This window comes from Gasterosteus aculeatus, chromosome 15 (genome assembly GCF_964276395.1).
Source record: "Gasterosteus aculeatus chromosome 15, fGasAcu3.hap1.1, whole genome shotgun sequence".
NCBI classification, from domain to species: domain Eukaryota; kingdom Metazoa; phylum Chordata; class Actinopteri; order Perciformes; family Gasterosteidae; genus Gasterosteus; species Gasterosteus aculeatus.
In genome coordinates this window covers 7,407,453-7,435,452 of record NC_135703.1, presented here as the reverse complement: position 1 = coordinate 7,435,452, position 28,000 = coordinate 7,407,453, and the positions used below count along the sequence as shown (strand labels likewise).

Below are 28,000 nucleotides of genomic sequence, written 5' to 3'. Positions count from 1 at the left end.
CGTCAGTTTTAGTGTTTAAAAATAATTTCTCTTTATTTTGCGACATAAATCAGGATTTTAATGGACTGTTATACAAATATTTCAATAAATTTCCTTCTGACAGAAAAATAACCGTTATGTTACACAGGCGCGCGGGCACACACACCATGGACACATTTGCGCGCGCACGCGCACACGCGCACACACACACACACACACACACACACACACACACACACTCTAAAGATGCGCCACTCATGGTTTGGCACTTTGGACACGTGGAGCCGTTTGCATTGATCTGCTGGTTTGGTCGGCCATGCAGTGCAATAATCGCTCTGTTTGTAGAATGACATCCGTTTCCCTTCGGTGGGCCATACTGGCCTATACGAGGCCCTGGCTACAAATATACTTTACATGAGACCACGCTGACATGTTCAGATCATAGGAATACTGGTACACACACACACACACACACACTTACTTACTTATGGCAGGAATATGCAAATGTTAGAAAATATTAAAAATGAATGGACAAAAAGCTTCGCTCAGCCCCTTTGTTATTATTTTATGTAACAGAAACGCACCAAACCAACTCAAATTAATGACGATTGGATGAAATCAAAATGTACGACAAAAGTGTTTATGATATTGTGGGTTTGAATTGCCCTGACAACAGATAACAGATAACAGTGGGGGGGCTTTCAGGTGGTTTCCTTTGCATTTCCTTCAATAAAATTAAAGAAAGGTGTAATGATACTTAATCCCATGGGTGGCTGTTCGAACTGCTGCGTGTTATAAAGAGTAAAGTGGGTGATTTGAAAGACTTAAGGCCGTGAACCAAAAACCCGCGTGGAACCAGTGCCTCCCCCCCTACAATAAATGCACCCTGAAATATCCCCTATTCAAACAGAAGTGCACACAATATGAACTAAGACCATTCACCACAACGGCTGGTCTAGGTCGGTGAATTTCTTCACATTATCATTATTTTGCATACATAAATAACCAAATAAATTACAAAATTCCACTTAAATATTTTGCAGCCTGACTACAATGAGCTTTTAGTGCACTGTGCATTAATTTGGAAACTTTTTCTTTAACATTCCATTTAACCGTGTGACCTTTAGGGGGGGGGATGGCAATATGACTAGATTTGTAGGAGTTAAGACAATGAAAAATACTTTGCAACAGTGAGTTCCACAGGGATGTTAACAATCCACTGCATTTACCCAATTTGGACTTGCATTAAATCGTTTTGGATACTTGTATTACAGAGGCACGACATTTGAACAAAAAGGTCAAACAACAAACAAACCACACACCTGAAACCAGGTCAGAAATCCTTAAGGAAATAAATTGAAATCACAACAGTGTAAATGAAGTCCCTTTAAAAAAAACACGTTTGACTGACGAGTCGTGTTGGTCAAAAAAGCAGCAGATATGAAATCCATTTAGTAACTCTTGAGTGCCTCTTTTAGACATTTCACTGCTGGAGATGGACGAGATCTGAACTAATCTTTGGGATTACTTATGTCATTCAGTTCATCCCAGAAAAAAAATAATAAAGCAGTGGAAATGGATCTGAAATAGTGTTGTCACAAACATCTAAATACAAAACACGTACAATGTGAAGTCTTCTCCGATAAAGATTTTTAAAAAGACATAGAAATCAAACAACGTTTTGAGGATCCTAAGGCTTGTTTGAAATTGGCAGCTGATGACAAAGTAATGTTTCTTTTACATGAAACCATTTTCCACTCCCACCTAAAACAGAAGTCTGTATCCAGACAAATGACAAAAACCCTCCACCTACTGCGCGTCTCATCTGACACCGCAAATAGCTTCTCGCAGCGTGCCGTCCGTCTGTCATTTCACCCGCCGAGTACGTGGAGGGTTTAAGGCAGCTTGGAAGTCTTCGTTCTCCACCGCTGCAATGGAAAGTAACCACCATCGCTCGTCTGTTTGTTTGTTTGTTTGTTTGTTTACACTATGGCCGTTGTTACACCCTGGTCTCTTATCCGCGTTGGAAACTGTGATTGCTGTCATCCCTGCTACTGGAAGTTTTGACAGAAAGTCGACTCGTGTTTTTCTGTCGGTTAGAATTCTCGGAGCATCCGATATTTGGTTCTCTGTCGGGTGAATAAGACTCGCCGCGTCTCCAGCTCTCCGTGGTTTTTAGCTTGTCTCGAGTGTTCCTGACGCTGAAGGGACTTTGTGTGTCGCTGTCCAGAGCCTCATGTGGCCTTGTCTTTTTGGTTGCAGTTGTTGTCCGTGCTGTCAAGCTCCGTCCGGTTGTCCTTGAGGCCGTCCCGCGGCTCTTTGGCCTGCTGGCGTCTCGATTTGACGGGCAGGGCCACCACCACCAGCAGGCAGAGGAGATGTAGGCAGAAGTACCAGGACCTGCAGCAACATCCCACAGGGAGAAAAATCTCATCACCGTTTATCGTCAGGAATGATGCTAACACAACACCAGATGAAACCTTACGTCACTCGTCCCTTTGGCCCAGACCGTATCTTAACCACTAATGGATGAAATGCGCCTTTGGATTTTAAAAGGTGGTGCAAATTTGTGTAGGTGGTGCAATTTACAGCCTTGTTTCATGCCCCCACTATAAGTCACAGTCAGGGGATGAGTTTCATTACTACCAACACACTATTCAATCAAACACACAAACCTGTAGAATTTGAGTGAGCGTCCCACAGCGAGCAGGACAAATGGCGCCACTGTGTAGCTAATGGCAACCTGAGTCCCCGCCCACGTGACAACGTCATAGATGCGCTTGTGCGAGTCGGAGACCAGGAAGTACGGTCTGATGTTATGTCTTACCTGGGAGAGAAGGAAAAACATAAAGAGACACTTTGCCGACATCCTTTTTAAGCCAATGACCATTAAACGGAAAACTTGCATCCCTTTCATTTGACATTTTACATCTATGTTACTTCATAAAAATTACGGTGCGTTTCCTCCACTCCGCTGTCTCTATATAAATATCCTCCTACTTTCACAAGACTAGAGTGAAGAGGTCTGGATTAGCACAGATTAGTGGTAATGGCCTCAGACTTCAACATGAGGTATGATACTATAATATAATACTATCATTATTCCTTTACTCTACACAAACAAACCAAGGTGTGTGTTTGTGGTTCTGCTAATCAACAGCGGTAAATATAAAAAGAGCTCTCTGACAAAACGTCAACCACCCCGGAATCAGGATTTGCATCCAGGAAAAAAAAACGGCAGCTACCGCGTAGACAAAAAAAAAAACACACGACGTGTGTGTGCGTATGTACTCACTGCGCGCGCAGCCATCGTCATCGCAATGCCAGTGAGGAAGGTCAGGTAGTAACCAGGATACACGCCGTGCCACATGGCCGACAGCAGGAAGGTGGCAGCCATGGGGTTAATGTGACAGCGCTCGTAGCACACCCTGTGGGGTTATGGGAGGAACCATTTAGGAAAAAACAGAGCTTTGAGTTGTGGACATCAAATGACTGCAAAATGGATCTTTTTACCTTTTGAGCCAAAGAGCCGTCTGGATGTTCCAGTTGTCCAGGAACATCTTGAAACTGGTGGCAAACTGAAACGGGACCCAAAACAGCACACTTTAAGCTTTAGATGGGACTTTGTGTGAGTATAATAGCAACATAGAAAAAAAAGGAGCCAAACCTCAATGTCCAGAATTCTGAGATTTGATATCAGGTCCCACCGTGGGGAGCCATCTTTGTTGTATCCATTGAAGCCAAATCCGGCAGCGTTGTTGATGGCATCAGCTGGGGGGGAGAAAGGATGTAACAGAGACGATGAGGACAACACAACAGCTCCGTATCCTTTCAACACATTGCTTTGTGAAGCAACGACACAAACAGATGGCGATCTGGCGTCATGCGTTTCTGTCATTGGTAAGAATGGAGGGCTAATGTTTCCGACTCAGCACTAGATGGCAGTGTTGGGCTGTTTTCATGCCGTATCTCAACATCGAACAAAACATAAGCGTGTAGTATAGCAGTTTTAGTCCTCTATTGAGAGTCAAGCAATCAGAGGACATAAAGCAAGAGATTATTATTAACAATATTCCCCTGAAATCTTCTAAAATAGAATGGGAGAGACGAAACTCACCAAGTGTCCAGACAAAGTAGTACTTTGGCCTCAGGGCCAGCATGGCCAGGTAAAGGTAGATGACCTGAAGATGGAAGGGCGTGGAGCTGACAAAGTCGTCGTTTATGGAGTGCTCCACCGGGAGCAGCTTGCACAGCGACAGGTAGATGCCCAGCGAGACGGCACACGTGCACAGCTTGGAGATGACGTCATTCTGGGACGAAGGTGAGAAAGAGAGAGTGAAGAAGACAAAGAAGCTTAAAATCAGTTACACACATATATATATATATATATATATATATATATATATATATATATATATATATATATATATATATATATATATATATAATTTTATTTTTTTAACTACAGTAACCAAACTAGGAGATATGAGTTAAGTTGATTCAAGGTCGTCCTCTTGTGTTTTAGATCCAACAAAGTCTGCTTCCTTTATCTTCCGAGATGAATACACACTCAAATCATTATTGCATTGTGCAACTACAACGTCATTAAATTTGATTTCTCTAAAAGGGAACCAAACACGTTGTGATTAGCCTGCACCTCCTCCTCTGTAACATCCCAACCACCCAGCTACTTTCTTTGAGGATTCAAAGCCTTTCAGAATGTTTTCCATTTGTCCCCCCCACACCGCACCGTGTCACGTACCTTGGACGAGGGTTCGATCTGCTTGTACTTCCCGTTCTCCTTGCCGTTGGCGTTCTCCTGGTGGCGCGGCTGGTAGCACGTCCCGTCGATGAAGGCCATGTAGTCGTTGTAAGAGCAGGTGGGCCCAGCCAGGATGCCCATGAAGTTACAGTTGTAGCTCAAGTACTCCAGCAAGCTGGGCATCCGCCTTAACGGCCGCAGGGGGGGAAGAAAATAATTGCATTAGAGGGAAAAGTGGGATTAGAAGCTGCAGTTTTCATGTAGCGCACCGGCCCTTCAAAATGCAGCACAATAGGACAACCGACCAAATTCCATATGCAGGGACGGCTTCCACAGTGGTTTATTCCATCCAACAGTGCACAAGGAGAAGGAGGGCCCCAGTGCATCGCCTGACTCTGAAGCTCAGGCTTGAATTTAATCTCCCGGGTGAAGCGAGCCGTCTAACTGTCTGGACGTGAGCTCCTGTTTCTACTGCTAATTCCTCCCCTTCCCAGTGGCAGCCGCAGATTTAAACTCTTATGTACATTTGCAATATGAACATGTTTAATATGAAAGTCCAGCTCTCTGCTCTGTCGCTTATTTTATCATCACATTAAAAGTGTTAGTTTACAGTAGAAACTCCACGCTCAAATCCTGCTTATTTCATTTTCTTTACACCGTTTCTTCTGTGCGATCATCTCCAATAGTAACTGAGGAAGAGGGATCCTACAGCGCAGTTCACACCAGGTGAATGTGGTTTCCTAGACACTGAATGTGCCAAACAAAGCACCAAAGAGGGGCCTGCAAGACGGGTGGCTACTCATTTGGGAGTGAACTTAAATCAAACGAACCCGTCATCTGAAGCATCAAAAACATACCTGAGTCACATACCTGATAGCGAGGTATTTCTGACTGGGGGTCAGCTGGCCCTCTCGCTTGGCCAAACCTACAGACAGAGAAAAGATTAACAACTAAACGTTTTATCCGTGTAAATGAGCAACGGCCTTCGGCATCGGGGGGTTGTTACGTGTTACTTTGAGCGGACGGGTCGTGGGGCGAGGCTGTGATTCGCCGCGAGGCCACAGTCAAAACCCTCACGGATGCCCGTGAAATAAATAAAAGAGGATTTTGTGAAGCAGCTGCACTGTGCACCGTGTTTCTGAGGAGCAGGACGATGTCTTCAAAAGCAGCGCTGTGAGTGACGCTCGCGATCCTCTCATTCCTTAAGCCTCCGGTGTTACCGTACTTAAAGCGCACTTGTTTATTTTACCCTCCGTGTCGACGCTTATTTATTCGCTGCTTATTTGAATGTTGAACTGTAAGCAGCCCAGTAGTCGCAAATGACCGACATTGGTGCGGAGGGATGAAAGGTTTGCGTCGGGACAGCCTTTTGCTCCGGGGACAAAAGGACAGATGATCACAAAGGAAGTGCGTGCGCAGAATTGGGCAAGCGTCCGCGCGGACCCTCCAATCTAGTATCAACCAGTTCCGATCAGCGCGGGTTTCAATCAACCATTAAATTGTACAACACAGACAGAAAGAGACAAAGGGAGAGAGACAGAGAGAGAATACGCGGCCATCGCTCCATTACATAACTGTTTCACTCGTCCTTTGTCGGGAGTGACTAGAGGCTCGGAAACGGTGGCCATGTGATCTGTTTGGAGAGCGGACAGAGAGCTGAACCACAGACACTGGAATGACTGTCTCACCGTCGTGGATTTCAAACGCCAAACTGGTGATCTTCTGTGTTATGACCATCATGGGCCTGACGGAGGGAAGGAAATGGAAAAAACGGTTGTGTTAATATTGAGAATTTCAAATGCAGCACATACAAGCAGGTCAGAACAGGTCAGATACACATTTTTAAATGCTTAGACTTTAGTTTGAATGCTTGTTTGATTTTTTGGTTCAAGTAAGTCATGTTAAACTAGCACAGATTCAAGCTTTAATGGAATCATACTAGCTTTAGATGCAAGACCATGACAGAATAACTGCAGACTTTAACTTCCTGCAGCTATTATTTGTATTATTCCTCTGTTCTGTAGGCCCTATTCACCCTCCTACGCTGCTCATTCCTCTTCCTCTCGACCTAATTAAGAACATTGTGAGGTGTGGTCTCATAGCTTTAACATCTTTTACATGTTAAAACATTTTTTGTCCATCAGTTCTTGAAATAAAGAAGCATCAAGTTAAGCAACGGAGACAAAAAAAAAAAAAAGCGACAGGCCAAAGCTTTTTCCGGTATCTTCTTCAAACGAGAGGAGCATCTGGTCCCGTGGGACAAAGCACATTCCGCCTTAAGGGTTACGCTGATGTTTGGGAGAAACGAGGAATGGCAGATAAGGCCGTTGAGAGAGGGGGGAATATCCGTCCCTGCTGTGGCACTGTGTGATTGCATTGGGGTTGCCTAGCAGCCAGCCAGCCTCCCCCCCTTCCTCCCCCCCTCCCCCCCCACCCCCCCTGCAGGCTGTCCGCTCCAATTGTCAGACGGTCGGGCACAGTGGGGAAGCAGCCACAGCGGTCGCCATCGACGACAAGCCTCCCCCGCGCGCTCGCCGGCAGTGTGACGCGATGGCGTTTCTCTTTTGGGGTCTCCGAAACGCCAACCGGTGACCACTGCTTTCTGCTTGCAGGCTCCGCCTACAGCACCCTGTAGTCAAATTAGCACCCGCGGTCTCACTGTGCCTCACCCTGTGAAATCTGCAGAGTACATGCCGTAGTCAAACACGTAGACCCGTGTGATCTGGCATAGTATCAGGTAGCCGAGCGTCACTATGAAGCAGTACCTGTGGGGAAGAAGGAAGAAAGACTGACGTTAGACGGATACACAATCGGGGAGTTTGTTCACAAAAGAGCATTTCAATGCACACGTCTTTTAAGTTAAGAATCTGCCGGCAACAATCAGAGGATTGTGCCGCGCTGTGAAGGGACGCGATGCACCAGCCGTGGCGGTAAGAGACGAGTGTATCTGCGTACACTCGTCTAACAGCAAACAAAGATCATTGAAATCCTGCTCCATGGATACAGACCACAACGCTAGTTCAAACCTGGGTTTGATGCTGTGACTGGTTGAGATTTTGGGGACAATCCTTGGGTTTTTCAAAGCTTCTTCTTTAAACATAACTTTTTTGTTTGATAATCAGAGAAGTGGATAGAAGATGTGAGGAGAGATCCTCTCGGGTACAACCGAACAAGTGAAGATGAACCCATAGACTTTGACTATTTACAATAGTAAGCAGTCCAAAGCCTACAAGGCCAAAATGCAATATATATTTAAAGTACTTTCCCAGCGTGTAAAACACTGTGGAAAGAACCACCTTGGGGGAAGGTGTCTCGTTACACTTTGCTTACCAACTGGGTTTTAATCAAGATTTTCTAGGAGAAGGTGAAATCAACACTCTACTATTGTCAAGGAACAGATATTTTCATTTTCAGCATTTAAAACAACAGAAACAAAACCACCGACAAATATTCTATTGGACAACCAAGACTCAATGTGCTCGACACCAGGTTGCATGACGTGAAATAGATTTTTTTAGTCGTGCAAGAAAGCTTTGCATTTTCAATCCACTGCTACAACCCCTTTTTTCAGCCTCCTCTACCGCTGCAGTTATAAGTGAGGATATGAAATAAACAAATAAATGTCTGACCCCCCCCTCCCCCCAGACCTCCAGGGCAATGCGCACATAATAAAGGCCCCCAGGCACACTTTGCTCAAACGCAAGCACGGATCCAGAGGAAATTTTCCATCTGCTCAGCATGCGACTGAGTCAGTAGTTTGCGCACTTATCACCGGGTTCACAGCCCCGCTTTCACACCAAAAACTCATTTGCGTTCCAATTATTTGCATGCTTCTGTTAACAGATAATAATGCATCCTCTTCAGGTTCAGTAGGCTAAGAGCACAGGAGTTTGTAAAATCCTAACCAATTTCAAAATTAGGTTGTATCACACACACACACACACACACACACAGAAAGTTCTCAGATGTTCCTCTCTGTAATCTCAAACATGCACACCAATTTGAGAAATACCCCAAAAAAAAGATTATTGGGATTATGGTGCCAGCAGGAGGAATGCACCACCTAAATGTGATCTCTCTCACGTGATCTCATGGGGAAGCAGATGTAAAAACATTCCAAACTGACTTGATAAAACAGCTCGGTGCTGTAGTGCTTTGCAGCGAGAGACAAATAAACAGAGCTCAAAGCTCCAGAAGTGGTCGACGTCTATTCTTCCGCGAGGACCGCAGGTGAGATTCTGACAGGATTCTAATGCTAAACTAACTGTAATATCGGTCAACATTAGAGCGACAGCAAACGTAAGCCCCCGGGGGTTGGATTGTTTACCGTTGCTTGGCAACACGGCCAGCTGAACCAGCGCGCCTCTCTCATCGCCTGCCTAGAAAGTACTGACGTAATCGTCCAGATGTGTTCTCCTCACCGTCACACATATCCTTAAATCCTCTGAACCGCTTTCTTATTTCTTCTTACGTACTTTGATTAAACTGATTACAAGCGGTAGACGTGTGAGGACAGCGTGCAAAGGGACGGCGAGTACCTAGTGTCACAGGCCCAAAACCTGGGAGAGCAGCAGAGTTAGATAGACACCAACACGCCGTGCAACAAATTAGCTTAACCCAAGAGAATTCATTGTGAATGTGTTACGTTAGGACAATATCATTTTGGCCACAGCCTCCTTTGGTTTCAGCCTATCTAAGGCCCTCGGTTGGGACGCGCCTACAACATTCCTACCCCCCCTGCCCCCAAGGGTCAGGCCTCTGAGCGAGGGGGCAACAGTCCTGCCACAGCGCACTGGTCCGTGTTCCCCGGATCCCCTCGTAGTGCAACGTGTTATCTGAGGTTAAAGTGTAAACGGTCAGTGAGATAGTCGATCCTTCCGCCGCTTCCAGTAACGAGGCTTTATGTTCATGCTGTAAAGTAGACAGACATGTAAATCATATACGTTTGGCCGTGAACATGTTTAAATGGGGTAAAAACCCTCATATCAAAGAAACCACACATAACCATAGTCGTCATAGTGGCATATAGATGGTTTATTTATATAAACCCCCAAATGTTCAAAAGCCATGAAATATCTATGCAACCAGCTCGAGTGTAGTTTCAGCACAAAAGGCCGCGGGTCGACCTGCGAGTCACCGGCGGCACACGACCCCCCGCCCCCCGTTAAATCACAACCCTCTGCTGCGAAAATGGATTCACTTGTTACACAAAACCTGAGGCAGCGGGTTCACCGCCCTCTGCAAACACAAACAAGTCAGTGCGTCCTGCCTCTCTGCCCCCGAGCTCCACCTTCATCCGCTGGGGGGAGGGGTGTGTGCGTGTGTGTGGGGGGGTAACTGAGTGAAGGGCCTTCGGGATTGGCAGCCTATCTATCCACCGGAGCAAGGGCCAGAAACAGCACAGTGGCGCTGAGAGCAGAGGGGTCAACCTCCGGGGAAAGGGCAACGCGACTTCTGGTGGGAGTCGCCGCTAAACGTCTAAATGCTGCGTTAAGAGTGCGGACAAACAAGTCCAGTGTCATTGGTGTTTAGAGTATTCAAAGTGCTCTACCCGGGAGGGGAGTGGGGAGGGGGGGGGCACATCCTTGAACGTTGGTCAGAAATAACATGAAAGACAATGTGTGTGTGTGTGTGTTTTGTCTTAATGAGCTGGGTCACAGATGGAAAGCCCTGCAGCAAAATCCTCCTTCAGCGTGACACAGTACGCCGTGACAACCTCCAGACGACAGACGATGACGCAAATACAGGATTGTTCATTGTCAAATGGGCTGAGATAGTCACAGTTTAACATCTTATCCAAACAATTCTGATAACGTTTTAGGCTTACGGGCTTTTGAAATAATCTTTGCCATGAGGTTTCGCTATGGTGGGAAATGATGAGGCCTTTTTCACAGTGGCGTGGGATTCATCAGGATCCATGAGGCCAAATAAACCGTGACGTTTTTGGATCAAATTCAGCATTTCATGTGTACACTTACTTGTGCATGTGCTCCAGGCCAACAAATACCATCACGCTGTAGGACAGACCGCTCTGCACCAAAAAATGGAGGGAATACCTGCGGAGAGAAAGACGTCAGAAATTACCTTGAACATTTCACATTGCTTTGTTATTTGGTGGAACAACTTCCTTCTAACAAACACGCCCGTTCCTTACAATAAACTGTGTAAATCTTTATTTTATTACCACACACACGCCCTGCTTTGTCATCCCGTACAGTGATTATAAAGCGTTATGAAACCAGTGACACCAGCAGCCATGTGAGAGCCAGACCTTTGTAACCAGTAACATGTCATCGGTAGTCACACAGTGAGAAGCGGCAACCCGCTAAGTAAGCTTCCTTACGCAACACCATTACAGCGACGTGTGCATGACTGTGTGTGTGTGTGTGTGTGTGTGTGGTGATCAAACTCTTGCACACACTCTCGCTTCCCGTGAAGCACGCGCGCACAAACTCAACGGTGGCGGTGACCAGATGGGTCTTTGAAGGGCACCGTGTGCAGTGCTACCGACGTCGGGCCCTGCAGGAGAGCCGGGACGCCGCCATGAGTTAGTAGCGAGTCAGCGGGGAGAGGGTGAGGGCGCCAAGGGAGCGCAAGCCGGGGGAATCAAACGCATCTCTCAGGGAATAGCGAACCGTTAACAACGCACCGACATCCGAGAGGATGGGGGGAGAGAGATGACGATGAAAACGTTAAAAGTTGGACATCTGCTGCCGTACAAACGGGATCCGTGGAGCGCGTCCACGGTCCCCACTGACTGGGGGGGGAAATGTTTTCCATTGTTTTCTCCGGTGGCAATCAGAAAAGAGCTTGTGCGCCTGACATCCTAAAATAAACCAACGCGCTGCGGCATCTGCGAGGCCGATCCTCTTGGGCCGCAGCCAGGTGCCCTCCAAGAAACAAGCCAAAGCTTCAAATATTGCATGCGTAATACTCCGATTAACAGGCTTATCAAATAATGGCATCGATCTTTTTGAACCGCTGGTGTTACTCGCTACATCGTTGTACGGTTTAGTATTGTAAAAGCAGACATTGAACTGTGATTCTGTAATTAGTATCTAACTTGAGATATGTTACATGAGCATGCACTAAATGTCTGCTTATAGACCTTTAAAGGGGCCAATGCTCTTTCAATTGCTTTAGCGCAGGACATTGTGTCCCTTTCCCTGCGCAAGGATTATTTTGCCCAATATTTGTTTTGTTGGCCCAAAAAAAAAAAATAAACCTGTTCAGCTCAGTGAATACAGCTGTTGTTTCAGTTCCTTATTTACTGAAAACACTTATTTTGCTGTGAGGTAAAGTCGTGGCGCCGATCCTGTGACACTTTGTGGTCACATGTGTTGTCAAATGATCTTCATAATCCTTTAATCCAAATGACGGTGCCGAGCGCTGACGTTTCCACTCTAAATGTATCTGTCGCCTCCACGAGATACTTGTTGCTCGGATGCACATGGATTCAGCAAAGAAGGTAATGAGAAAGGCGTCGTAAACATTTACCTTCACACTACAGAAAGAGGTGATGCAGGGAGTAGTTCATGGATTGGATCAAAACACATACATGAGGAGAGGACCAACATCCTTTAAAAGTGGATTTATTTTTAAACCATGACTGACGTGCATCATCGGGGCGACGCCGTTTGTTAAAACCACAAGACAGACTTGAATGAATCCTACTACAATCACCTCTCTGGTGCCAAAACAAATAACATGACCCCCCAGCAAAGTGTTGACTGCATCACGTGCAAAACCGGTCTGGTGAGGCAATAAAATGAAACCCTATCACCGGGTTACCCGGGTAACATTTCACATAGTTAGCATTTTCCCCACATTTCCACTATCTGGATGTGCGGCTGACGTTTCCAAGGTTTGCCAATCAAACAAAAACACACACACACACACACACACACACACACACACACACACACACACACACACACACACACACACACACACACACACAGTGCCATTTGAGGGCCACTCTGCCAGAGGTACAGTGTGTTGTTACAGGGAAATAGCTTCATGATAGGATATCAGCGACTGCTCGAGCGACCCATTCGCTTTGGCGAGGATGAAGAGAAAGCGGGCGGGGTGAGGGAAGACGAGGAGGGGAGGGGCACATTACGCACAAGGAAGTGGGTGCAGGACGAGGACAGGAGGACAAAAGCAGAACAGGACAAAGAAAACTCAATGGGGAGACTGGTCTTCTAAAAATACAATATCAGTTTCTGCAGATTATTTGTCAACGAGAATCATTTTTGCTGCCCTACTTAAAACTCGTTTCTCTTTCAAAATAGCTTCTATCCTTTCAAGTGGTCCAGTCGTGTAATCATTTTAAAGATGACCAACCGAATGTGGAGAAAAAGAAAAACGTATGAATAACATCAGTGAGCTATTTCAAACTGCGTAAATGAATATTGGTTAATGATTAACAACATTTAAAGCAGTCTATATATATATGTATTCCTTGTTATAAAGTCAAACTGTGTCATTTAATACTGCCTCTTCTGATTCTGCCTTTTGTCTCAACATTATACAACAATGATATTTATGCAGTGCAGTTACAAAGCATTTTGGCTGAGCGGACGCGACGCCCCCTTTTTTCGATTTAGCACAGCCGCTTAATGGGCTTTTCAAAAGTCGATTTTCCGACAAATCAACCCATTGTTTCCGATTTAGCTGGAATACAGGAATACCACAGGGCTTGTGGAGAAGTATTCTGGAAATGTAGGGGAATCCCTGAGTAAAAGCAGAAGCGACATGACATTTTCTCTCATTGCATAACATTACATCCAAGAGACGCCAAGAGACGAACAACATACTTTAAAAACAAAATTCGGAGGACGTGAGAAAGGAAGGAAGGAGCATAAGGAGGAGCTGCGACCCAAACAGGCGATTGACTCACCAGCCAAAGCAGAAGAGAGCCAAGTAGAAGCCCAGCAGAGTGGCCACCACGTGTCTGATGAAGGGACTGGTCTTACTGGGGTGGAGGTACAGCCGAAACCACACAGCCATCAGCAGGGCGAACAGCTGACACGCCACAAAGTTTACCTGCACGGAGGGACACAAAGACAACGAGACACATGAGATCAGGAGGAATCACGAAAAAAGACTGGCGGGACGAGTAGAACTGTGAGTGCACAACGAGGTGGATCCTAGATCATCAAGATCAGTGGCCTGGATGCAGGTTCATGGTCACCTAAGGTGCAGATACATAAATCACAGATGCATTGCTGATATAAATATAGATGAGCAGCACAAGCAAAACAGTGGTTATCAGGACGGACAGCAGTTCCAGTTGAAATGGGACATACAGCTTCTGATGAGTTATGTTTCAAGGCTTCCCAGTTGCCGGGTTTCTTCTGGCGACAATTTTGAGGAATTGGAAACAAAATATTTGCTTTCAGCGGCATCCCGGCCAACTACCATTTGAGATTTACAAACTGGGAACATCATAAGCCACATTTTTAATATTTGCGGCTATGAGAAAGAAAAATATTTGAATGCACATTTTAACATTGGCTGATGACACTTCAGATTCAGGCACATTTTGTTCACAACAACTGAACACACGTCGGCCTCGTTTGCGAAATGATTTACCAGAAAACCTAAAAAAAACGAGTATCACATGACCGGTCGCTGTAAACAGGAAATAGGGGGCGGGGCACTTAAAGTAGACTTAAACAATTCATTGTATTGCTTGATACTTCAGAACTTCCTTCAAGTTCCTTCAGCGTAGCGTCTGGAGAGCATAACGGGTCTGAGTATGGCAGCTCGTTGCCAGCGGCACCAGCAATGCGAGTCATGTGGTCTGCTCGCTCTACTACTACGTATTGCTCAAAATGGGAAAAAGAAAAGGCTGCACAAAAATGGAAACCACCTTTTCCAATATCGGCAGCCAAAACGCAATGTCGGATGTTTGAAAATACATTTGTGAAGCTGGTAAAGCTGTGTTTTGTGACCTAATGTCTCCAAATGGCCCGACAAAGAGGCTTTGCTCTGGACAATAGTGAGATTGTATTGGATCCATCGAGGGGCGGCGTCTGGAAACCTCTCTGGTTGATTGCTCACACGTTATCTCTCCTCTCTCTGGACCATATGGACCTGGGGGAACTACATACGATGCCGTACTAATCCGAGGGGATCGCGTTGCCCTGTAAATTTGATTAGCTTTAATTCTATTTGATTAAACCGCCATCATGGCCTGACTCGCTGTTCAATTGTCTCTCTCCGACGTCACCGCTGTTTACACCACTGTAGCAACACGCGAATGTCTTTCCCACCCATAAACAGCAATGAGCCTGTTGGATGCCGATGTTCCCATTAAGGATCTGTGTGAGTCTGCTACTGATCACTCCCATCATCAAACTACACACACACACACACACACACATTTATTTCTCCATCTTCCAAAATCATGCCTCTCTGCCATTGACATAGAAATAGAGAAGATGTAAAAGGGACATTTCTAAATGTTCCTTTGGGAGCGTTTGTAGGAGGTAAACTTCCACCAGTGGATTAACGTTAATAATTGCAAAGCGCAGAGAACCAGAGTAAATGAGTAAAACTGTGTGTATGTCTCCTACAGAACGCGCTACCTGGCAAACTACCCAGCAGCCCGTTCTCCTCCCAGAGAGCTGCCACCACGCATTTACTGCCCCACCGTTATGGCTTTTTCTTTTGTTCTCATTAAATGAACATGGATAAAAAAAAAAATTTTTAAAACAGTTCAATGTCCAATCCACTCCCTTTTTTCTAATTTCTAAGGCTTTCCATTGCGCTTTACAAAAGAGGCAAATACGCACACAGCCCAGAGTGATCGCAATGTGACATCCGCTCCTATTTGTGGACGTGTATTGGTAGACTGTATATTAAAAGGGCCTAATTTGATAAAGACAAGCAAGGATTAGAAAGTAGACACAAGAGGACTAACGGGAAAAGAGCATTACACTAATCACTGTAAGAAGGTGAAAACAAAACACTCGTCCACCAAGAAGCCTTCATGTTTGTTTGGGGTCCCGTTCGGTGATGCGCGTCTGGAGGCACAATGGCCCGTCCATTGTATGTAGGTCATGTCAAGAGATCCGTCTGGCCGGTAAAGCAGTGAGAGGCTACGGACACCGAGAGCGCCATCCATTATCTATGCATCCTGCATGATTAATGAGAGCGACGGATACATGTAGGTCCTTTTGTCTGCACAGATTAAACAACCACCCATCTGAGGCATTAGCGTGAGTGTATCATATCGGATGCCATTTGGCAGCAAATGTTTGTTCGTATTCATAAATACACACACATACACACACACACGCACACACAGTAATGCACAATAACCGCAGCCAGCCTCTCTTTTTTTCACGCCTGGTAGGGTTCTCTCAGAGCTAAACTGAAAGCAAACAATCACCAGTCATCTCTGGCTGCTGTTTGCTATGAAGGTGTGCCAATTTAACTGCCAATTGCGGGAAGGGATTTTATGGCATCTAAAACGCAAACTACAGGCCATTTATTTGGCTGTAAAAAACACAACCCTAACCCGCAAACAGCCCATCCCCACTTGCGTGCCAGTAAATGTTAGTGGTTCCACAGACTGGCAGCTATTTCCAACAATAAAGGGTTAAACTGGGACCCGGGTTCAACTACAAATCGGCCGTCCCAACAAGACATGATACCTGCTTGTGTTGCTGAACCCAGAGTGACCGACGGGCTCATGTGTAAACCAAAAAGACCGTCCGTAATAGTCGCGGATTTATCAATGGGAGCCACGGGGGCCAGAAGACGCCGGCACGTTACGGCATGAATGAAGCTTTCCTGTGCATATTCCTGTGCGCGCTTCCACAGCAAAGAAAACACAAAACAGAAAACAGCCTGCGGAATTAAAAAAAAATAGAGCATTCAGCAGACCCTCCCTGTGACCAAACACTGTGCTTTGTAAGGAAGGAATTTCATGTGGGAGGCTGGACGGGCGTGACACAGGAACGGAATTGTTCAAGGCAACAGCGAAGTCGAGCTGCGGGTGAATTGGCTGCATGAAAGACGATTTCTGTGGCAAATATGCAGAGTAAGCAATTTATCGAGTGGGAATAATCTGCGCTTAAAGCTTCCATGTAATATGGACATAAAAAAAAAAAAGGCAACTACTAGGCAACTCAATTATGAAGCATCAATAATTACTATTGAATATTCAACTCAAATTGAACGAAATTAGTCTCCAGTGCACTTTGGATTTATTTCACTGTGTTCGTACATAAACCAGTTGCTCATCAACAGGACAAATACAGGTTTGCACAAGTAGATCAAATGAAAGCTTGTGGGTTCTAAAGAATGTGGATTCTGTTTCCATCCGCATTGACTTCAGGTTGTCTTTCAGGTTGTGAGCGGCCACTTGCAAACACGCAATTTATATTACAACCCACACAAAAAACTATCCCGTATAAACTAAACTCACCCCCCCCCAAACTATTCAAGGCTGCCCAAGTGCCGAAGCAACAAATCAGTCAGTCAGTCGACTCGCTGCATTCCGCTCACGTCGGGTCTCTGACTGGGATGTTGGGCCTCCCACCTAACAGCAATGACTTGTGGGATGTGTGGAAGGCGCAGTCGCATGATGCCCTTGGAAACAAAAGGATTTGGCGGGACGGAAGCTGTGCCATTAGAAAGTCCGCCGTAGGATTTTGCGGAAAGACAAAGCAGAGTGTGTTTTCTTTTCGCCGGGGTTGGAATAGTAGATTCCTGAATAAACGGTTTTTTTATGCAACAGACAGCTCTCGTGTGCCAGGGTGCTTTGTTTATTCATTCATAATACATGGATCTCCTCGTCCATTATTGAATCGCTGTGAAGTAAACCTTACCCATGGGGCGCAACACGCTTTTTGTTTCACAATCTAAAATGCAGAATATACGTGGCGCTGCAGAACAGTTTGTAGGAGAGCCACAGAACCGGGAAAACACACCATTTGGGATAAATGCACTGCAGCAAACCCACTGAAATACGTCAGTGGGAATAGACAGGGAAGTGGTGGAGGCAAAAACCTCTTGGATCAAACCATAAAAACTCAGGCCTGTTAACTAAAGTGCACTCACTGTCTCCTAATAATCCCCATCAGAGTTTGCCTGTCGGGGAACAGGCACCGTAATCCATTTCTTTCCAGTATTTACCCCACAAAGCTCACTTTAACCGACGCAAACAGGCCGGTCGAGGACACACACACCCCCCTTCGCCACTAAAAGAGCTCACCGCCGGGTCAATCCCACGCCACTGCAGCCGCCACGGATCGTACGGAGACGCAGCGCATGCAGATGTTGTGGTTGGGCGGCCGGAGGCCATCAGCGCTTCGCACTTTAAGAAGCTTCATTAAAAAGGGCCGAGTGTGCAACGCGCACACACACACACAGGCTGGAAAAGGGAATGAAGCTGAAGGGGGGAGCGGGGGAGGAAGTCATTGTGGATATGGTGGATTAGCGATAAGCCAACTTCCTGAAGTTCATTGTTCTCCGTCGGGTTTGGGGTGGCGTGACGGCCCTCGGGGGGGTGGGGGTGGGGGGCAACGCTCACGTAAAACTCTCCAGTCATCGTTTTGACGTCCAACTCAGTCCCTTTCGTCCCAAAGTCTGGACCAAAAGAAGTGGGTACGGTTTGAGCGTCGCCGGAGAGCAGCTGGCAGGAGGTTGGGTGAGGGGGGTGAGGGGGGAGAAAGGAAGGAGTCATGGCGCAGGAGAGGAACCGACGATGAGTCACGTTTCCTCTGAGCATCGCTTCCCCGTTTCTATACAAACAAGAACAAGAATCCAGCCGAGGAGAGTATGGAATTATATTCACACTCATCTGACCAGGAATCAAAGTATTCGATGAATTAACATTTTTTAACCCGACCGTGAAACTTAAATACAATTAAAAGGAATCTACATTGCCCGAGGGATTCGAAACATCTTTAGCTAATAATGCGTATAATTGCGGTACAAGAACGCCATTGCCCTCCATGGAGCCACGTGTGGTTTGATAAAAAAGGGACAAACCTCAGGGGGCGTCGCTACAATAACGACTAATAACGTGTGTTCTTGAGAAAAGACCCAAATACTGTGACCAAGTACTGAGAACATCCTGCACATACTTCTCACCAGGCCAACATTTCTGCATTACTTTTTTTTCCTTCTTTTTAATTGGTTATATCTCAATTTCATGTTCCTGAGATACAACATTTTGGAGGGGCCGCATGCTCTCCGATACGAATTATATATAATATACGAATTTCACTTGAACTGAACTAGAAACAAATTAAGCTCTTCATTACATGTGATTTGAGATGCAGCTGTTTAAACACACACACACACACACGCACACACACAGAACTCCACCTGTTCATGGTGTCTATGTTTAGCACCCAGCGTCAGTGTGCCCACATCTTCTTGTGTGTGCATTCAAAGTGGAGGCTAAATTTAGACATTATCATAAAACCCTTTTTTCCGCGTCATTGAGTCACCAGCTCGTCTCCCCGCACGCGGCACCGTGCGACGCCAGCGTCCCGTTCTCCGCCAGCGCGCCGCCGCTACGGTGATTCAGGCAGGACCCCTGCGCGGAGGAGGGACTTGAAGTTCAATTCACGGTAACAAGCGGTACGTGAACTACACACCGCCCTGATCCTCCTAACAAGGCACCCGTGACCACCCTGTTTTGAAACAGCTGAACAATGCAAGTGGTCGCGAACAGCCGAAAGCGTGTGGATGGAGCAGAGAGAGAGAGACACTTCAGTAAACTACACAAGGACACAAGAGTGCTCACAGTGTTTATCGGGCGGTACGATTAGCCTTCAAATGAAACACTTTATCGACAAATGCAGCGGGGGGGGCGCAACTGGTACGTCCTCCGTCAGGCCGCCGCCGGCTGGAGAGAAACCGGAGCAGCCGAACGTCAGCCAGCGTTGTCACACAGTGGCACACAGACGCTCATCGGCGAAAGACGGGTTTGACAATTGGACGCCGTTCTTCGCCTTAAAGTAAAGTCGCGGGCTCGTCTGCGGAATGAAAAAAGGCGAATGTGCAAACGTAGATTGACTACAAAACAGTCCTAAACACAATAGATAAAATATGGTTGTGTTGATGTGAGATATCATGAGAGTGCCTCGACACAGACACACAAACAAACAAACAAACAGACACACACACACAAATGTAGAGAGTTAAAGCCTGCAGAGTGGGACTCACCTCTCTGATCCCCCACATCCCAGCCAGGCTATTAATAGCCAGACAATCAGCCATTCCCCTCAAGGTAGCCAGCTGCACTGGGCCAGAACCACACTCACAGTGGATGTGCGCGTGTGCGCGTGTGCGCTTTCTCGAAATACATGAAAGTGTGTAAAGATGTTATCAGAACAGGATGCAATAACCGAGATGAGCGGCATTGGCTTGACGCAGTCAGGCATACAGAGTACATACAGTATGTTACCAAACGCAGAGCAACAGATGGTAGGAGGGAAATGATGGTGCGCGTAATTAACAGTCTCTCGATAGAAAAAGGTCCCGCGTGGACTTAAGGCCAACAGTCCCTGAGAGAGGTCATCGTCCCAGAGATAGTGACAAAGAAACATTCTGATTGGTGCTCCGCGGGGGCTGAATAATGTGAATGCGTAACAATACAAACAAGGAGCGTCGTTTGGTGGCTTCTTTTGATATGCACACAAGCGGTTAGCAAACAACTGCCATTTGATCCATCATCACTTCCAAGGAGAGAGAGAGAGAGACAGACAGAGACACTTTCGGAGCCAACCCTGATTAGCCAGCAGACACTTTCTTGGGTGTCGCAGTGACATCTGTGAAAAGGAATGAGAGCCGACTGGGCGAGGGCACCCTGGACCCCCCCGGGGGCCACCAGGTAGCAGCACACACGGACAACTAGGACATATACATGAGCTCAAAGGCGGGGGAGGGGGACACGTCACCACTTTGCAACGCCTCTTCCCCTGCACATACTTTTTGGAGGAACAAGTTGCATCAGGTATCGGAGGAGGAGGAGGAGAACAGCGTAATGATTAAGCCTCTTCTGCAAAGTGCAACATGTCTGTGATTTGGGTGTCAGAGGATTTCTCCATGGCAACTTGTTGAACATTGGCGAGTTGAGAAAGAAGCGATTGCATTTCAAGAGAGGGGCCTTAACTCAGACGTTCACACGTCCGTGTCCGATCACAGAAAAACACACCAATAAGCCAAATAATAAGGTGGGGTGATATTTATTTTAAAAAATAAATCAAAAGTAACAACGTATATGTGTTGTGCGAGGCCGATGTGGCTAGAAGGCAACGCGAGCGAGTCCCTGAGTTGTCTCAGATTCTCGACCTCCCCGGACCGAGCCAGTCAGGGGAAGGGAGGGGAGTATCTTCCAGTAAAGCCAATGCGATACTGGAAGATACTTGCACACACAGTGATAGTTGTACTTAGAACTTTGTACCAATAATTTGTATGTAGAGGAGGAATCGCATTGAAACACCCAGCGTTGGCAACCACTACCGGGATGGAAAAAAAAAAAGAAAGCAGCCAGTTGCTATGATACAGCACAGAATGTGCAAAAGTCCTCCGTGTTGTGCAGGGAGGTGGGTGGGTGGGGGGGGGGGGCGACAACCTTTAAACGGCAGATCTCCACAAATGACTTTGAACTCTGAGTCGGCAGTCAAGTACTCAGCGTTGATCTGCGCAGTAAAAAAATCCACTCAAAAGTCTGGAACTCCAAACTTCCCCAGAAGCGCTCAAGAGTCGCAACCTGAAAACCTTACGACATACTGTGCAACCCCCGACCGAAAGCGTCCACTTCCCCATCTTCCACTGGAAGCCGTCCAGAGGCTGTGTTCGACTTCACGAGTCAACTAAGTAGTACATGTTTTCTTTTAAGAGAACAACAAGTGCATCGGTACGACTGAAACGACTGCAGAGAGTCGTTACCTGACAGCAGCAGACGTGGGTCGGAAACACTGAATCAGCAGGCGTGCGCCCGTGAAGGATAGAAACTGCTGAAACCAGGTTGACTGGACACAATCAGCGCGGCGTTGTTCTGAAAATGTCCTCCTCAATAAGCCTCATTGGGTACAGACGCTCACAGAACTCCGTGAGAGCAGAGTGGCTGAAGTGGACGTAAAAGGCCTACGCGGTCACATGTCAGACTCGACTTGAATCAGTGGTTTTTCTAAAATTGGCCTCTGATCAAGCCTTCACTACCTAATCCCCCCCCCCCCTCTTTCTATTCTTATTTGAACTGTGTTTGAGGGGGGTCACACAAGCCAACTGGTTCATCGCTTTGACCGCAGGGATCATTTGTGTAAAGATTACACGACACATTGATGACGGATTATGTAGACGTTTGTACCACAGGTGCCCCGAGTCGAGGGAATCAATGGCAGAAGAGTAAACGTGGCGGATCAACTCCTCGTTCAGTGGCTCGACTTTTCTGATGCCAGCGCACCTTGTAGTCAGGGAGGATCAATACTCTGACTATTTATTGAAGCAGAGAACGGAGGTGAAGGAGGCTTGTTGATCGTGTCAGAGGCGACTAAAGCGCTTACCGACCTACTCAAACGGGGGGCATCTCCTTCACCCAGTCGGACTCCTGGCCGACCGCGGTGAATAGAGAAGGGAGGAGCAGCTGTGTCGCGTACGCGTTTTGTGGAGAAATTTCAGACCTCAGTTGCGTGACCACATACCGTAGACGCCGGGCCTGGGAATAAACACATTTCTGTCAAAAGCTTCACAACTACGTAAGAAATACATGAAAACGAGTGGGAACGGCCCCATCAAACCCATCGGCGGGTCATCGAAGCCGGGCTGCCACGTTAAAGAGTTGATTTTAAATCTAAAACTTGACTTGTAATCTGAAGCGGATACCTTCTCTGTGGCGACTTTACGCCGTGCGACACTATAAACTGCTCCTCTAAGCCGAGAGGGCAGGAACAAATCCCCCCTCATAACTCGTTAGCAACGGAACAGATGAGTTAGTAAACGGAATCATGTGTCCACTTCTGAGGCAACGCCGAGCACTTCCCAGGTGTTGACAGATACTACGATGTCTATATCGACCGCAGGGTAGGAAGCAAATAAACAGGCAGTCACCATCGTGCTTTAATATATTCACTCAATACAGACCATTTATCTTTACCGTGGGTTCATTATTATTATGCTATTTGTGCTGGATGAGCGGACGGACAAAGGATGTTGTCCAGATTGTCAAAATCCCCTGAGGCCAATTTGCGATATTGGGCTCTACAAATGATGTGATGTGTTTTGACCTTCTTACAGCATTAGTAACTCTTCCTCCAGGATCAAGCCTTCTCTCCCCCTGGATTAGATGTCTCACACACACACACACACACGCCTTATGAAACACATGATCATAAAGTCTGAGCCACCTTTTTAAGGAACTGTTTGGAACCATGACTTTGCTGCCTGTCTCCGACCACCCAGGGATGTTCCCAACACAGCGAGGCCTTCCCATATTCCCCAGGAGAAAAACACACAAGCTTGTCTGTATTTTGTTCTGTAATAATGTCGGCAGCCAGCGGCGCTCCATTAGAGAGAGCTGAGGGGAAAGAAATCAATTGGAGGCATAACACCCCCCGGGAGAGACAATTAAAGACAAAAGGGAAGGAAGGAGAAACTCTCACAAGACCCGAGGGCTTAAAAAGTATCCCAGGGGCTTTGGGGACTCCGCCAGCAGCGGGGGGGGGGGCCCTCAGAGGGACACCATGTTGGCATTCTCCAGACAAAGCCCCCCCCTACCCCCTCCAAAAACCTCAAATGTTAACATCAGCAAGAACATGACTGACATCTCTTATCCGGAGGTATCGCGATGTGATTTTTTATTTAAAGCCTCGCCAGTCGCTGTGTGAGACGGATAAAAAAGGGACAGCTTGGCGTGAAACCCTCGGGCTCGGGGGGCCGGGAGCACAATGTGGCCCGGGCGGAAAAAGCAGCAGCAGCAGCAACAAAAGGGGGGTTGTTGTGGTGATAAAAGACGTGGCCGGCGACAGCGACAAACGGCGCTCCAACGTGGCACATGAACAGAAGGACGATGGTACGGCAAAGGCTCTTCCGACCACGGGACACAATTTCTCCGGGTCGAGAGGTAAAAGTGCGTCCAATGTTTTGATAGTGATTGCCGACGGTTAATAAATGACACCATCCAAAAGTCTCTATTGGTCCCAATGGTAAAGATGGACCGTTCATATGTCAAAGACAAAAAAAAAGGACCCCGGCAACCGAGAAACATGACATTTCGTGGTTAAATCCCATCATTGACGCCAGCTCATCGGTCCAGCCAACCACGCGGTGCCGGCGGATATTTCCCCGCCGCCACGTCAGAGCCCTACTCGCCTCGCAGCAGGGTTGGCCTCAGTAAACCTCTTCGGGTCAGGCCACCTTTATCTGAAGCGTTCAATACGTTCGACAAAAGATGCAGTATACGTCCCCGTCGACAAAGAGAAAAGGGGGGCCCGTAACAGTCGCTCAAAGACAACGAGGAGCGGCGCGAACAAACGGCCAGTTGTTGGGGCGCGTTGTGTGCGTGTCCAAGAGCCAGTGGTGACATTCGACGGCAGCCCAGCTGCTGCTTATTGACACAGATGCAGCTGTGGCAGGACTTCACAGCGGCTGCCACAAATGAGTTACAAGAGTCCCTTCCCCACAGGAAATTACGCTTTCGAGATCAATAATTATTGAATAGCTAAAATGTTAATGTTTCAGTTGAGGAGGAGAAAAAAAAAACGTTGCTTAACTATTTTACTAATCAGTTTTCAATCATTAAATAAGGTAATCATGTTTCAGAAGCATTGTTGGGTAATATGACCCTTAATGGTTTTCTGTCAATAATGTTTGGATATTAACACGCATCATCGGCACTGACACTAAATGTTCCACCCAAGAAATTGGACCCGGTTCAGTCATAAGCTTCGCCTGGAAATGGCTAATCCGAAAGGCAGATCTGCTCAGTTCCGTCAGTATCTCATGATACCACGCTTTGCATGAGAGGACCGAGATCAGTACCAACGGCCCAGCACATGTGGTTAAAGAACAGCGCTCGGTGTACAACACCTGACAAAGTTCTCTTTTGGCCGGTGGAGAGTCTGCAACGGAAGCCGAACAAGTGGGTGTTTAAGCCGGATGCAATGCGTGTGGAGAACATCTCCGATTGACCGCAGTCAGGTGGACGTCTTCGAGGCTCCGCACGTGGCCTTTCCCTCCGCGAGGTTTATGACAAGCGGATGAAAAGAGCTTCGTACATAAACCAAATCCGGCGCGGAGCACAATGTGTAACCGGAGCCATGTTTCCTACAAGAACTCCTGAACCGGGGTGGGGTTTTCAGTCAAAGTAGTAACAGCATGCTACTGAAAGGAGACAGGCTGGGTGTGATAAGAGAGAGACAGAGAAAGAAGAAGAAGAAGAGGAGGCAAAGCAGGGTGTCGGTTCAAATTTCACAACTCCCATTATAGGCCTGACACAGGGCGACGCGCGGGCCAACTCCCATTATAGGCCTGCATCTCCCACGAGAAACCCAGGACTGGCGTGCGGCACCGCAAAGCTCCACGAAGATCCATGTCCGCGGGACACTCGGATCGACCCTAAACCCCAACCCAGCATCAGAGGGACCGCATCGATCCGGCACGGCGGAGCGTCCAGTTGGCAGGAAGCTTACGAGCTGCATTGTCAAAAGTAGGGGATGGGGTATGGGACACACACACACACACCTGTGCAGCAAAGCGGTGTGACCCTGGTTCCACTGCACGTCCCATTCGGGCCGCCCCTCACTCAGCCAGTGTTCATTTAAAACAACCGTAAGCACAGCGAGGAGAAAAACGTCAACACGAATGTCTCAAAAGACGAGACACGGTGGCTCGACTCCTTCCAGCTGCGGCGCTATGAAACCACGGCAACGGGTATGCAGAGTGTCCACACGTCTTATGCGCCGGAGAACTAAGAGCTGTTGTTGTCGACTGGTATTTGTGGCAAAAGCAAGTGATCTAGATTCTGCAGCAGAAAGTTTTCCTCTGCAGCAGCTTCATTGAAACGCACCGTGTTTCCTTTTAGAGTGACAAACATAACATCATTAGTCGGTCGTTCTAATAATAATACTCCTGGTTCACTGTCCACTTATTAGAGGCGGTGGAATCACTCGATCGCCTGGCTGAGTTTAGAGAACGCGTCTCTGAAGAGAGAGCAGAGCGCACCAACACAAAAAGAGTTCGGGTTGGCCGAGCAACATTCCTGACACATGGTCGAGCGCTTCGTGGGAGATACAGTAATCCATCCCGGTCCAGATAGGACGGAAAGATGAAAGGCGGTCGCTGGAGTTTGCTGTTAGGGGGCGCGGGGGTCAGTCACTTTGCACATAGTGGCCTCACAAATGAGTTCATTGGCCGAATTCCCTAATCCGAGATTGGGAACTCTGCATGTTGAAAAATGTTTTTAAAAATTGTTTCACATGCAAACTTTTGCTAAAGAAGTCGAGGCACACACACACGCACACACACACACACGCACACACACACACCTCTAATCTCAGCTCTGTACCACGAGTATTTGAAGGAGAAGGAAATAGGCCCATCCGTATGTGACCTAATGCTGATATAGAAATATAGAATAGAATATAGAATAGAAATAAAGATGCACATAAAGATACGAAACAACGTGATTCTGCAACCGATGACACGGGGAGAAAAACAAACAGAAATATAGAGTGGATAACAATAAATTGTTACTCCTACATATTTTGGCAATTTGGCAAAAAAAATGGTACTGGGAGGAAAAAGTTCCATACTTTCAGTGCAATAGACACATCTGTTAGTAGGTACCAGGACAATTAATGAATGGGCATTTACTATTCCAGCATACTAACGAAAGTAAATCACTATTGTTAACGTGGGGGGTATTTCTACCTTTCCTCAGACAAGTCGTATATGCGTGCAACCAGCCGTGACCCCGGCTGACACGCCTGCACGCCTCCCCGCCCCACCACAGGCTCTGCTCACCCGTGAGATGGTTCATATGGAAATGCTCTTTAGATACATGCACGTGCAGGGGGGTGTTGGGTGCGCCGTCTGTGCGTGTGAAAAACAAGGGAAAAAAAGTGTTCGTGCATTTGCAACTTCTGCACACGCATCGCAATGAATTCGCGCTTCAGCAAAACTGCCACTAGCTAATTTATTCCCGTAACGAATCTCACCTCCAGCGGTTGCGTATGAAGAAAAGACGTAAAGTGTGCCGTCCTCCTCTGGCTCTGGATTATTTTACATAACAACAACACACAAAAAAAACTAACAATGAGGACAACACTGGTCATTGCGGCCTAGCGTTACTTCCAGCGATAACTTCAAGTGAATGAGAAATTAAACCGGTTAACTCGCATCTAAAGCAGATCGAAGGGCTCCGGGGGGGGGAAGGTGTCGGACACCATATTGAGAACCACTGGATTAGGCTCCGAGCATCGATGAGGGAGAGACAAAAGGCTCTAGCTGCGGTGTAGCTTGGTATTTGGGGATGGCGCAGGGGTCAGTGGTGGAAACACTCACGCGGGTCAATCCGCGCCGTGTGAAGGCTATGCTAACTGGGTTTGGTTGAGAATAGCGCTGCGCATCGTTAGCCTCCGCTAACCGTAGTGCCAATGAGCCTGGCCGGCTACAACGGATGTGCTGTGTAAAAATGCAAAATACAACGAGAAGGGTCGCGTATCCGTATTTTCTTTTTTTTAAAACGTACCTGGTCAACGGGGAGATTGATTATTTCGCTGATGGGCTGCAACAGAGTGGATCCAGTGCATGATGCAGTCGTTTGGGTAGCCATGCTTGGTCCGTAAATCCTCTCTCTCTCTTTCGCTCCTTCCGCCGGTTCACTTCACTCCCCTCGGCGTTCGCGATGATAAATTCACTGATGCCGCTGCTGCTGCTGTTGCTGCGGAGGGCTGGATGGTTGTCATCCACAGCGGACATCCAAACAAAGAGTACGAAGCCACGACGAGATAGTGCCCCGTCGACCACTTTCTCTCCCGTCTAACGTTACTTTGGGCATTATATCACGTTGTTAACAGGGCCTCGCTTGTTTTTTTGTGTGTTTTAGTAAAAAGCGTGGTGTTTGTATTTAAATTGGCACGAGACGGAACGTGTAAGGGTTACCTGCCTACATTTTTGAAGAAGAAAAAAAATTAATTATTATCGTTTTAAAGGATGACTAGATATTTTAACGGGCGTTTCTGTTGCTAGCTTGAGTGGTATGTTTATAGTACACTGAAAACTGAA

General features: G+C 47.0%; 1 protein-coding gene across 1 annotated transcript; it reads right to left on the bottom strand.

The window, feature by feature from the left end:
* Window positions 1-6: 6 nt before the first annotated feature.
* On the bottom strand, window positions 7-27,792 carry mboat2a (membrane bound O-acyltransferase domain containing 2a). The gene is made up of 13 exons (XM_040198665.2): window positions 27,465-27,792; window positions 13,644-13,789; window positions 10,720-10,797; window positions 7,411-7,506; window positions 6,430-6,485; window positions 5,612-5,666; window positions 4,742-4,928; window positions 4,097-4,289; window positions 3,647-3,750; window positions 3,493-3,557; window positions 3,275-3,407; window positions 2,655-2,806; window positions 7-2,379 (listed from the first exon to the last, which is right to left on the bottom strand). Exons 1-13 carry the CDS (start codon window positions 27,546-27,548, stop codon window positions 2,214-2,216), a joined length of 1,515 nt encoding a protein of 504 aa, XP_040054599.1. The 5' UTR covers window positions 27,549-27,792; the 3' UTR covers window positions 7-2,213.
* Between the last annotated feature and the right edge of the window lie 208 nt (window positions 27,793-28,000).